At 29.8% G+C, this 12295-nt stretch overlaps 3 protein-coding genes across 3 annotated transcripts; 1 reads left to right on the top strand and 2 right to left on the bottom strand.

The window, feature by feature from the left end:
* Nucleotides 1-2675: 2675 nt before the first annotated feature.
* Nucleotides 2676-4143, bottom strand: LOC111420029 (E3 ubiquitin-protein ligase RNF139-like). The gene is made up of 3 exons (XM_023052934.2): nucleotides 3958-4143; nucleotides 3781-3899; nucleotides 2676-3555 (listed from the first exon to the last, which is right to left on the bottom strand). The coding sequence occupies exons 1-3, from the start codon at nucleotides 4025-4027 to the stop codon at nucleotides 2755-2757; spliced, it is 990 nt and encodes a 329-aa protein (XP_022908702.2). The 5' UTR covers nucleotides 4028-4143; the 3' UTR covers nucleotides 2676-2754.
* Nucleotides 4144-7410: 3267 nt separating this feature from the next.
* LOC111420028 (uncharacterized) lies at nucleotides 7411-9889 on the bottom strand. The gene is made up of 4 exons (XM_023052933.2): nucleotides 9515-9889; nucleotides 9284-9463; nucleotides 8498-8616; nucleotides 7411-8423 (listed from the first exon to the last, which is right to left on the bottom strand). Exons 1-4 carry the CDS (start codon nucleotides 9609-9611, stop codon nucleotides 7605-7607), a joined length of 1215 nt encoding a protein of 404 aa, XP_022908701.2. The 5' UTR covers nucleotides 9612-9889; the 3' UTR covers nucleotides 7411-7604.
* Nucleotides 9890-9938: 49 nt separating this feature from the next.
* Nucleotides 9939-11618, top strand: LOC111420031 (neuroparsin-A-like). Its single transcript, XM_023052935.2, has 5 exons — nucleotides 9939-10616; nucleotides 10740-10755; nucleotides 10853-10929; nucleotides 11125-11251; nucleotides 11305-11618. Exons 1-5 carry the CDS (start codon nucleotides 10558-10560, stop codon nucleotides 11431-11433), a joined length of 408 nt encoding a protein of 135 aa, XP_022908703.1. The 5' UTR covers nucleotides 9939-10557; the 3' UTR covers nucleotides 11434-11618.
* Nucleotides 11619-12295: the final 677 nt, after the last annotated feature.

The following is a 12295-nucleotide window of genomic DNA, read 5'->3' as shown; positions in this document are numbered from 1 at the left end:
GACTTCCATAAAAACCAGACCGCATCTACATACTTTGTCCATGTCAATATAATTTGACATTACAGTCAATTAGAGTAAAACGTCAAGCTCAATCTTTATAATCCGCCATTTTATTTTTATTAATATCGAATATGATTAATCCAACATCGTATTCGTGACCTACATTAAATTCTCTTTAAAGCGAGCCCAAACTCGATGGGGTTATCTTAAAAGATAACAAACATCCGATTGTCACTTTTTTGAGGTTATGTCAAAATTAAATGTGGGATATCGCGGGTGTTTCTTGAGATAATCGAGTCGAGTTTGGACTCAATTTGAAGCATTTTTAATTCCCCACACATCGTGAATAAATAAAAAACCTAACCTCACTTTATAAACGTCAAATTAATATTATTTGATATTTCCCGCCATTTTGATTAATAATTTTAATTAAATAATAGCGAAATTCTATATTTTTACTTAAAAGTCCCCCGCGAAGTTAATTTCGTACAAATCGTATCATTTGTCATTGAATTATCCGCCATTTTATCTTTATTTTGACAGAATTTAATTAATTCAACATCGTATTCGTAATCTACATTAAATTCTCTTTAAAACGAGCCCAAATTCGGTCGAGTTATCTTAAAAGACAACAAACTTCCGATTATCACTTTTTTGAGGTTATGTCAAAATTAAATGTTTGATATCTCGGGTATTTTTTGAGATAATCGGGTCGAGTTTGGACTCGATTTAAAGGATTTTTAATTCCCCACCCGATTAAGAATAAAAAAGAACCTAACATCACTTTGTAAACGTCAAATTATTATTGTTTGATATTTTTCGCCATCTTGATTAATAATTTTAATTAAATAATAATAAAATTCTTTATTTTTAGATCTAAAAGTACCCGGCAAATTAAATTTCGTTGAAATCGAATCATTTTTCTTAAATCATCCTCCATTTTGTTTTTATTACTATCGAATTTGATTAATCTAACATCGTATTCGTAATCTACATTAAATTCCCTTTAAAATGAGCCCAAACTCGGTCGAGTTATCTTAAAAAACAACAAACGCCACCGACTTCCGGTTGTCACTTGTTTGAGGTTATGTTAAATATTAAATATGGGATATCTCGGTTATTTCTTAAGATAATTGAGTCGTGTTTGGACTCAAATTAAAGGATTTTTAATTCCCCACCCGATTAAGAATAAAAAAAGAACCTAACGTCACTTTGTAAACGTCAAATTATTATTGTTTGATATTTTTCGCCATCTTGATTAATAATTTTAATTAAATAATAATAAAATTCTTTATTTTTAGATCTAAAAGTACCCGGCAAATTTAATTTCGTTGAAATCGAATCATTTTTCTTAAATCATCCTCCATTTTGTTTTTATTACTATCGAATTTGATTAATCTAACATTGTATTCGTAATCTACATTAAATTCCCTTTAAAATGAGCCCAAACTCGGTCGAGTTATCTTAAAAAACAACAAACACCACCGACTTCCGGTTGTCACTTGTTTGAGGTTATGTCAAAATTAAATATGGGATATCTCGGTTATTTTTTAAGATAATTGAGTCGTGTTTGGACTCAAATTAAAGGATTTTTAATTCCCCACCCGATTAAGAATAAAAAAAGAACCTAACGTCACTTTGCAAACGTCAAATTATTATTGTTTGATATTTTTTGCCATCTTGATTAATAATTTTAATTAAATAATAATAAAATTCTTTATTTCTAGATCTAAAAGTACCCGGCAAATTTAATTTCGTTGAAATCGAATCATTTTTCTTAAATCATCCTCCATTTTGTTTTTATTACTATCGAATTTGATTAATCTAACATCGTATTCGTAATCTACATTAAATTCCCTTTAAAATGAGCCCAAACTCGGTCGAGTTATCTCAAAAAACAACAAACACCACCGACTTCCGGTTGTCACTTGTTTGAGGTTATGTCAAAATTAAATATGGGATATCTCGGTTATTTCTTAAGATAATTGAGTCGAGTTTGGACTCAAATTAAAGGATTTTTAATTCCCCACCCGATTAAGAATAAAAAAAGAACCTAACGTCACTTTGTAAACGTCAAATTATTATTGTTTGATATTTTTCGCCATCTTGATTAATAATTTTAATTAAATAATAATAAAATTCTTTATTTTTAGATCTAAAAGTACCCGGCAAATTTAATTTCGTTGAAATCGAATCATTTTTCTTAAATCATCCTCCATTTTGTTTTTATTACTATCGAATTTGATTAATCTAACATCGTATTCGTAATCTACATTAAATTCTCTTTAAAATGAGCCCAAACTCGGTCGAGTTATCTTAAAAAACAACAAACGCCACCGACTTCCGGTTGTCACTTGTTTGAGGTTATGTCAAAATTAAATATGGGATATCTCGGTTATTTTTTAAGATAATTGAGTCGTGTTTGGACTCAAATTAAAGGATTTTTAATTTCCCACGTGATTATGCACGAAGATAAAACCTAACTTCACTTTGTAAACGGACCTTGATTGGGACCATAGCTTATTTAGTCAAAACTCTACAACACTATCTGAAAAAGCCGAGGCTCCACAATATAATAACCACGTTTAGGTTGACGTTTAGGTTGGCCGCAAATGACCTCGTCATAATATGTCAAAACATCTAGAATCAATCTAACATTATAGATTTAAAATTAACACATTTAACAATGTTTATTAAAAAAATTATAAACTTGTAAACAACGATGGAAATAGTACTAAATAAACAGACACAAACTCAGATCGTTTGGAGAAAATTTTGCTTACAAAGAGGGCATTGCAGTGAGTTCTTCAAGCATCGCTTCAAACACAGGGGATGGAATAAATGGTTACACGGCGTAATCCTAGCTTTGCTCATTTTATTCAAACAAACAGCACATATATCATCCCATGTCTCCAAATCGTTATTTGAAGCCATTCTAAATGAGGCGTAAGTTCGTTTTTCAATAATCAAAGGATATATGTAATTTCGGCAAAGATCTTTCAAATTTAGGTATAGCAAAAAATACGAAGATAGCAAAGCGTATTTTCCATAAGGCGTATTTAAAAGAGATCCAATTAATACAAACGATAATAGAGCTGTTGTTGATTTCAAAATAATAGGAACGAAGAGATACTCCATAGAATCAAAGGTTGTAAACCCACAGAGTGTTACTAATGCTTCAATCGATTCGGATGTTATCTTTTCCGTGCAAATATAATAAATAAATGTTACAACATTATAGAACGCATTCGGTTGATAATTAAGACCTTGTTCTCTTAAACATATAACTATCACGATCGTTTTCGCCCACTCTATAACAATTTTACATATCCAATAAGCGTATTGTCTGTAAGAGGAGTGATGAGAATGTCTTGGAGTTGGTCCTCTGCGTTGTATTTCGTTTACGTAAATTTCTCGAACGCGGGATACAAAATAACCAAAGACTGAATAAAAAAGCAACGTTGTTAGACCCGATATCATTCTTTCTTCTTTACGTTCCGTTTCCGAATGTTTTGATCTTATAACAGCTACCTCGCAAAGTGCCAGGAAGAAAAACTGCAACAAACAGAAAAAATTGATGGGTAGATAGAGGGATATTTTTTTAAGGAACTTACTTATAAATATTTGTGAGAGTTGAAAACGTCCCATTCGTAAGAAATTGGTGTTGCGAAAAAGACAATTATTAAAGTTCTCTATAAAACAAATTTATATCTGATAGATGATAGCTATTTTTGGTTTTTTTATTTAATTAATTAAGTGTGTTTCAGTAAATTTACTAACCTGACATATAAATGAGTAAATATGATACATTTTTATAAAGAGATACTCCATAGCTGACATCTCCGCAACAAAACCTATTAGAAATCTTTTAAGACACCCGCCGATCGACACGAAAATATCTGTAAAGAAACTTTGTCCTGCAGATTCTTTCTGATAATAACCACCTCTTTTTTTTACCTTTAAGTTTATGTCCTGTCCGAGTTGTTAGACCTAAATCCATCGTAGATGTTGATACAGTTTCCGACATTTTTACAAACTAATAATTTATATAAAAAACTAAACAAAATTATATTTATTTTTCAAAGTATTCTTTTTGGAAGTGACATTTTGAAATGTCACGTTTCAACATCATCTTTATACACCGGGAATTTCATATAACTCGCAATTTATGAATGCTGTAACTATAGTTACGAAACTACTATGAACTTGCACTGTCCCACATAAAAAGCAACATAGCTTAATATTACAGGCATTGGATAGTTTTGTAAAGGAAAAGTTTTGTTTGGAAAAGGTGACGTCCTTATGATAACTCTGAGTTTTCTGGATCTAGGTCTAGTGTTAGTTCTACTTTTTGTTCAAGAAAAATATATCACAATCTAACGCTGAATAACAATTAAAACTAGAACTAACACAAGATATAGAACTAAAAAGTTTAGACGTCTTAGCGTTTTGTGTCCCAAGAAGTCAAAAATTTTGAAACTTTGTAACAGAATCAGACAGAATTAAAACGCTATCAAAATACACTCAGTGAATGCCTTTGGAGATAATTTTAGCAAAATATGCAATACCATTTTCGCATAATCTAAGTGTCAAAAAAGAAACTAATTCAAAAATTTCTGGAAGCCGTGTTTATTGAAATTAAGAAATGAAACTTATTCTAAGTTAAAGCTCAAAGCTTTCTCTTTAAAATGATGTATAATAATTGTTGGGTTGGATTAGAAAAATATTGAGAAAAAAAATGTTGAAATAAAACTTACATTTTCGTATAACCTAAAAGTGTCAAAAAAGATTCTAATTTAAAAAGTCCTGGAAGCCGTATTTATTGAAATTAAGGAATGAGACTTATTTTAAATTAAAGCTCAAAGCTTTCTCTTTAAAATGATGTATAATAATTGTTGGGTTAGATTGGAAAAATATTGAGAAAAAAAATGTTGAAACAAAACTTACATTTTCGTATAACCTAAAAATGTCAAAAAAGATGCTAATTTAAAAATTCCTGGAAGCCGTATTCATTGAAATTAAGGAATGAAACTTATTTCAAATTAAAGCTCAAAGTTTTCTCTTTAAAATGATGTACAATAATTGATAGGTTGGATTGGAAAAATATTAAGAAAAAGAATGTTGAAATAAAACTTACATTTTCGTATAACCTAAAAGTGTCAAAAAAGATGCTAATTTAAAAATTCCTGGAAGCCGTATTTATTGAAATTAAGGAATGAAACTTATTTCAAATTAAAGCTCAAAGGTTTCTCTTTAAAATGATGTATAATAATTGATAGGTTGGATTGGAAAAATATTAAGAAAAAAATGTTGAAATAAAACTTAAATTTTCGTATAACTTAAAAATGTCAAAAATTATGATAATTTAAAAATTCCTGGAAGCCGTTTTTATTGAAATTAAGGAATGAGACTTATTTTAAATTAAAGCTCAAAGCTTTCTCTTTAGAATGATATATAATAATCGTCGGGTTGGATTGGAAAAATATTGAGAAAAAAAAAGTTGAAATAAAACTTACATTTTCGTATAACCTAAAAGTGTCAAAAAAGATGCTAATTTAAAAATTCCTGGAAGCCATATTTATTGAAATTAAGGAATGAGACTTATTCTAAATTAAAGCTCAAAGCTTTCTCTTTACAATGATGTATAATACTTAATAGGTTGGATTGGAAAAATATAAAGAAAAAAAATGTTGAAATAAAACATACATTTTCGTATAACCTAAGAGTGTCAAAAAAGGTGCTAATTTAAAAGTTCCTGGAAGCCGTATTTATTGAAATTAAGGAATGAGACTTATTCTAAATTAAAGCTCAAAGCTTTCTCTTTACAATAATGTATAATAATTGATAGGTTGGATTGGAAAAATATTAAGAAAAAAAATGTTGAAATAAAACTTACATTTTCGTATAATCTAAGAGTGTCAAAAGAGAACCTAATTTAAAAATTCCTGGAAGCCGTATTTATTGAAATTAAGGAAGGAAACTTATTTTAAAGTAAAGCTCAAAGCTTTCTCTTTAAAATGATGTATAATAATTGTTGAGTTGGATTGCAAATATATTAAGAAAAAAAATGTTGAAATAAAACTTACATTTTTGTATAACCTAAGAGTATCAAAAAAGATGCTAATTTAAAAATTTCTGGAAGCCGTATTTATTGAAATAAAGGAATGAGACTTATTCTAAATTAAAGCTCAAAGCTTTCTCTTTACAATGATGTATAATAATTGATAGGTTGGATTGGAAAAATATTAAGAAAAAAATGCTATTTCAAAAATTTTTGGAAGCCGTGTTTATTGAAATTAAGAAATGAAACTTATTTTAAATTAAAGCTCAAAGCTTTCTCTTTAAAATGATGTATAATAATTGTTGGGTTGGATTGGAAAAATATTTTTAAAAAAAAATGTTGAAATAAAACTTACATTTTTGTATAGCCTAAAAGTGTCAAAAAAGATGCTAATTTAAAAATTCCTGGAAGCCGTATTTATTGAAATTAAGGAATGAGACTTATTCTAAATTAAAGCTCAAAGCTTTCTCTTTAAAATGTTGTATAATAGTTGATAGGTTGGATTGGAAAAATATTAAGAAAAAAAATGTTGAAACAAAACTTACATTTTCGTATAACCTAAAAGTGTCAAAAAAGATACTAATTTAAAAATTCCTGGAAGCCGTATTTATTGAAATTAAGGAATAAGACTTATTCTAAATTAAACCTCAAAGCTTTCTCTTTACAATGATATATAATAATTGATAGGTTGGATTGGAAAAATATTAAGAAAAAAAATGTTGAAATAAAACTTACATTTTCGTATAACTTAAAAATGTCAAAAAAGATGCTAATTTAAAAATTCCTGGAAGCCGTATTTATTGAAATTAAAGAATGAGACTTATTCTAAATTAAAGCTCAAAGCTTTCTCTTTACAATGATGTATAATAACTGATAGGTTGGATTGGAAAAATATTAAGAAAAAAGATGTTGAAATAAAACTTACATTTTCGTATAACTTAAAAATTTCAAAAAAGATGCTAATTTAAAAATTCCTGGAAGCCGTATTTATTGAAATTAAGGAATGAGACTTATTCTAAATTAAAGCTCAAAGCTTTCTCTTTAAAATGATGTATAATAATTGTTGGGTTGGATTGGGAAAATATTGAGAAAAACATACCTACATACATTCTACATACCCCATTCAAACCGGCGATTTATTAAAATGTACTACAACTTCTTCTCAAATAATATATTTTAACGTCAAAAATAGTTTTATAGAACGATTTTCTTTAACCATTTTTTTAAAAATGCGTCTGATTGTTGCTGTAATCCCAAAAAGATTTATTTCTTAATACAAAACCATTTTGGAGAAAGAAATTTCAACTTTATTAGAAAAAGCGTCAAAATAACGTTAAATTTACTACAAATTTTAAAATATTTAACCTGCTTTATTTGAGAAATGTAAAAAATACAATTTAAGCTAATCTAAAAAAGATACGATTATTTTAAATATTATCTTATTTAATAGTCTCACATTTAAAATGAGTTAAACGTTTAAAGCACATCGAAATAGCACCATTTTTTTTTTGTTAAAAGCTATTCTTATAAAATACGTTTTATTTTAACAAAATGTATATTCCCTCTTACATATAGGACAATAATGCGAATTATTAAGACACTGTCTAAGACATTCAGCGTGAAAGAAATGTTGACAAGGCGTTACTCGAGCCCTTGTCATTTGCGTTAAACAAACAGCACATACATCGTCGCAATTTTCGATTTCATCGTAAGAAGCACGCCGAAATCGCGCCAAAATTGCTTGTTCGTTTTTTAATTTCTTTAAACAGTTACATGCCATGTCTTTAGCTCGAACGTAAACCGTTAAATAAGCTGCCAATAAAGCGAATTTAAGTTGTCCGTAACACACCAATACGATTAATAGTAAAGCTGAAACGCTTATTGTATAATATCGTAATAAAACTGGAGCGTATAAAAGTTCTAAAGCTTCCAAAGCGTTTATTTTCAAAAATATTAATAAATGGGGAAATAAATCGACGAAAAGTTTTTCAGTACACATGTAATAAGACCATGTAATAAATGTATAAGAAGCTGTTGGTCTATAATGTTCCAAGCCTTGTTCCAAACCAAAAACCAAAAGCATGAATGTAACAGTTATGATGAAGGTAATCGCTTTCGTCCATTCTAAAACGATTTTTGTTGCGGACATTGCAACATGTTTCAAATTGCCGTGTTGAGTCATGTTAACATACGGCGACCAGTCTTCTTTTTCGATTAATTCCTTGATGTACGAAATGCAGTAAGTGACGACGTTGTAGAACATTAAGGAGTAGAGACCGGTTACTTTTTTCTCTGGACAGCTTCGATTTCCGTTGGTCAGTGTACAAAGGAGTACTCGATCGCAAACCATGAAAAAAACCAACTGGATCAAACCAGTGTAAAAACGAATGAATGTTAAAAACAATGGAAAAAAGTTAATTACTAATTTTAATTTACCTGATTAAGCATGTTGGATAAATGGGACATTTGCATGAAGAATTTTTCGCAACGATCTAATGGAGCGTAGATTTTTCTGAAAATGGTCCATATTGGTACAGCAATTTTACGAGCCAAACCTTAACATAAAATAAAAATTAATTAATTAAATAATAATAAAAATTTTAATTTTTATGATTAAAAAACCGTTTGGTTTGGAATTTATGTTGACCTCGTTTTCATCGACTGAGTGAGATGGTGTTTTCACGATTTTGCAATTTGCCAAAATACTCGTGCTACTTGTACGGGCTAAATTTAAAACGAAAAAGCGTTTGATCCCGTTTCTATTGACATCTTAACTTATTGGAAAACGCACGCACAAAAGCAACTGTATAGGAAACTCTGTTATTACACGGAGTGTCTTGACGGTCGTTAGCATAAAATAATGAAAAAACCGTCGTCGTTGTCTTTCACACTTCGAATTTCTTAATTAACGATCGCGTAATAAATTGACGGGTCTGAAAATTAAGTTGGATCGAAAGAGGGGTTTTTGTAGAAGGTATATAAAAGAATTTTTTAGGGATGTTTAGGCACAGTTTGAGTTGATCACAACTTCGAGAAGCACTTAGGTAAGAAAAACCATTTGTATTAATTTATTTTGTAAACAACTCCAAATTGGAGCGGTGTTATTTACGAAGTCCTCCCAAAATAGCAAAACGGTTAAAGCACTTTCTTTCTGGCTTTGGTCAAAAACAGCATTAACGTTTCGTTTCCGTTCAATACAAAAATACATTAAATGTTACTTACGAGGAATATTTTCCGCAAGTTTCTTCAACCACTTTGCTGGATAAATATAGTTTGCCGATACCACTACGGGAAGAACTAAACAAGAATACGTAGCCAAACACCATCCTCCTAAACTTAACAATAAAGGGGCATGACCTCTTGAACAATAAGGCAAAAGAAAAAGCACCGAAAGAAGGCACACTAAAACGAAAAAAAATTGACACATACGTTTTATTAATTACTCTAACTTACCAGTTTCTGCAATTCTTTCTTCTCTAACTTTTGGATCGAATCTATACAATTTATGAAGACTTCGCAATCTTCCCCTAACCCTTGTAGTCATCCCCATTTTATTAATTTAATTTTTTTTTGCAAAACCCCACCGTCTCGGAGCACGATTATTGCGAGATTAACCTTGTTGTTGGAGATGTGAGCGGCGTCACGACGCTTCTATTTTCGGGTGGACGATGCCGTCGAATCGTATCCACTAAGTCAGTATCTTTTTCTTTGTATTTATCTTTTTTTCACCACCCCCGATCAAAAGATTACAACAACTTGAACTAAAACGTCGAGCACAAAGAGTTCTTTGAACGTTTGAAATCGATGCATTATTACGAAAATGAACTCTCGGTTCCACGGACTTTGTCAAACTATAACTGGGACCAAAATACACGTACCAAGAGTATTTATAGTTGTAAACATGTTGTGGAGTTTTGAGGTAGTCGACGATTATTTTTTTTGGGTTGGGTTTGGTTTTGATGCGTGATTTGTGTGGGTGTGGTCATTCTTAAATAGAAAATGAACTGGATTGTTCAAATTTAATTAAGATTAAGAAGGAAAATTTTGATTCATTCCAAAAATATGAATCATTTCAAAATCAGAATCAATGTAATTAAAAGGAAACGATTTGTTTTGAACCGTTTATGAGAATCATCAATAAATAATCACGTTCCAAATATAATTTTCTGGAATACGAATTTGGCAGAAAATAAGAACGTGTTTATAACGTTTAAAACATTTTGAAATCATAAGTCAAAAATAATCATTATTAATTTTTGAAGTTGAAAATTAATTTGAATGAATTAATTTGATTTGTCAACCAAAGACGAACAGAAAAGCAACTCCCCGAAGACATAAAACGGTCTTGAGCTTTACGACTCGAGCTCTTGCACGCATTTTATTGCAAAACAAAAATACGAGTTAAGAGTAAAAGCAATGCCGTACGTTCAATACTATGGAGAGGAAGTTCGAAGGAAACGCTTTCAATTTATATTAAAAAAATATAAAAAACCCAAATGGAATTTCACGCAATCATTTTCATTCTTGGATGTGTTCACACCCGATTCTTTTGGTGGTAAGTTTTTAAACGACAACATCAACTAATCTAAAAAGAATCAAATCTAAAAAGTACTAATTAAAAAAAATGACACTTTTCTTTATTATCTTATTTCTAATTTCAAATTTTTTTCGCAAGCAGCCCGATTCTTTTGGAGGTAAGTTTTTAAAAGACAACAACAATTAATATTTGTTCTTAAAAATAACACTTTTCTTTCCTATCTTACAATCTCTTTTTCTAATTTTTTGCGCAAGCAAAACTTAACAATGGCATCCAACATGATAACATCTCTTTTAATCGTCTGCATTGTTACCGGAAGTCTTCTTCGATTGTAAGTATTTTATATTCCGTCGGGTTGAATGCACCGATAAACATAACGACGACGTCGTGACGATTTAATCCCTTAACTTGGAACGTTTTAAACGGGAAACATAAAATACATAAAAACGACGAATTCGTTGTGCTACTTTAGGATACAAAAATTTTAAAGAAAAAACAATTTATTTATTATTTTTTTCCTTTTTAGCGGCGATGCCAGAAACACCTACGTTTGTAAACCCTGTAAATCACTTACAGATTGTGAACAAGAACCTAATGATTTTTGTCTTTGGGATGAAGTAAGAGATAACTGCGGAAGAAGGACGTGCGCCAGGGTACGTTATAATCTACTATGAACGGTTTATTTGAAATTCCTTGTTATTTATAGGGTCCAGGTGAACGATGCGGAGGTCCCCTTGATATTTATGGAAAATGCGGTGAAGGACTTATGTGTAAACAAGACGAAAAGTGCCACGGTTGTATGTTGAGCCCCACCGATTACAACTGCTTCCCTTAAATCAATTCGAATTTTGACCAGCAACTAAATTATTATCAGTATTATTATCTTGTGATCAGCTCTCAATTTTTTCTGTATTTTTTTTGTATTTATTTAAAAAAAATGGACCATAACAAAACGATCTCTCAAAAAAAAAATTAAATGTTAAGAACTCTTCATAAAATAAATATAACTTGTCTACTATATTTTAAATTGTTTCATTTTATAAAACCAAAAGATATTTCTTTGCTGTAATTACAACCTCGATACGAAAAACATTCGTGGTTGTTTCAACGGCAAAATTATTTTGCATATTCTTTTACAACCTACAATTTAATATTGTTGTAATTTTCAATTGTGTAACACTTTCACAACCTGGGGATATCACGAATATTAATAAGTATATATCATTATACGAAGTTTGTGAGAGGTTCGTTGGATTAGTTTAGGTCATCGCAAAGAATGAATCTTATTGTCTCAATTACACTCGTAATGACCAATCCTACGCTTATAAAAACGTACGTCATTTAAGAGTTGTCTAAATAATAATAAATTGGCTAAAATTTGTCATACAGGGTGTTTCTGTAAGTCGTGGCATAATTTTAATCACAAATATTAGAGTGAAAATGATGACGATTTGTGTAAAAATGTTTGATCTAAACTTATAAATGATCTATACTACTGTTCAAAGTGAAGAAATTTTGAAACATTTTCTTAAACATCGGGATCAATGCTATACAGGGTGTTCACAAAGGTTATTTCTTTAAAACTTTTTTATTATGTCATAAACCCTTAAATTTTCCAACTGATTCTAAAAACCTATTTTATTTTAAGATTATTTTCACTCTTAGAAATTTTTGATTAGACGCATTGTTTATTTGCA

This window comes from Onthophagus taurus, chromosome 7, assembly GCF_036711975.1.
Source record: "Onthophagus taurus isolate NC chromosome 7, IU_Otau_3.0, whole genome shotgun sequence".
NCBI lineage: Eukaryota > Metazoa > Arthropoda > Insecta > Coleoptera > Scarabaeidae > Onthophagus > Onthophagus taurus.
The sequence above is the reverse complement of the archived record's forward strand: the minus strand, read 5'-3'. Positions and strand labels throughout refer to the sequence as shown.

Excerpts from the sequence above, each read along its gene's own strand:
- LOC111420029 (XM_023052934.2), bottom strand. The coding sequence starts at position 4,027 with ATGTCGGAAACTGTATCAACATCTACGATGGATTTAGGTCTAACAACT. Across the intron at positions 3,900-3,957 it reads GACAGGACATAAACTTAAAG|ATATTTTCGTGTCGATCGGC; the intron begins GTAAAAAAAAGA and ends GTTTCTTTACAG. Across the intron at positions 3,556-3,780 it reads TTTACTCATTTATATGTCAG|TTTTTCTTCCTGGCACTTTG; the intron begins GTTAGTAAATTT and ends TGTTTGTTGCAG.
- LOC111420028 (XM_023052933.2), bottom strand. The coding sequence starts at position 9,611 with ATGGGGATGACTACAAGGGTTAGGGGAAGATTGCGAAGTCTTCATAAA. Across the intron at positions 8,617-9,283 it reads ACTTGCGGAAAATATTCCTC|GTTTGGCTCGTAAAATTGCT; the intron begins GTAAGTAACATT and ends TTTTATGTTAAG. Across the intron at positions 8,424-8,497 it reads TATCCAACATGCTTAATCAG|TTGGTTTTTTTCATGGTTTG; the intron begins GTAAATTAAAAT and ends GGTTTGATCCAG.
- LOC111420031 (XM_023052935.2), top strand. The coding sequence starts at position 10,558 with ATGGAATTTCACGCAATCATTTTCATTCTTGGATGTGTTCACACCCGA. Across the intron at positions 10,930-11,124 it reads ACCGGAAGTCTTCTTCGATT|CGGCGATGCCAGAAACACCT; the intron begins GTAAGTATTTTA and ends TTTCCTTTTTAG. Across the intron at positions 11,252-11,304 it reads GAAGAAGGACGTGCGCCAGG|GGTCCAGGTGAACGATGCGG; the intron begins GTACGTTATAAT and ends TGTTATTTATAG.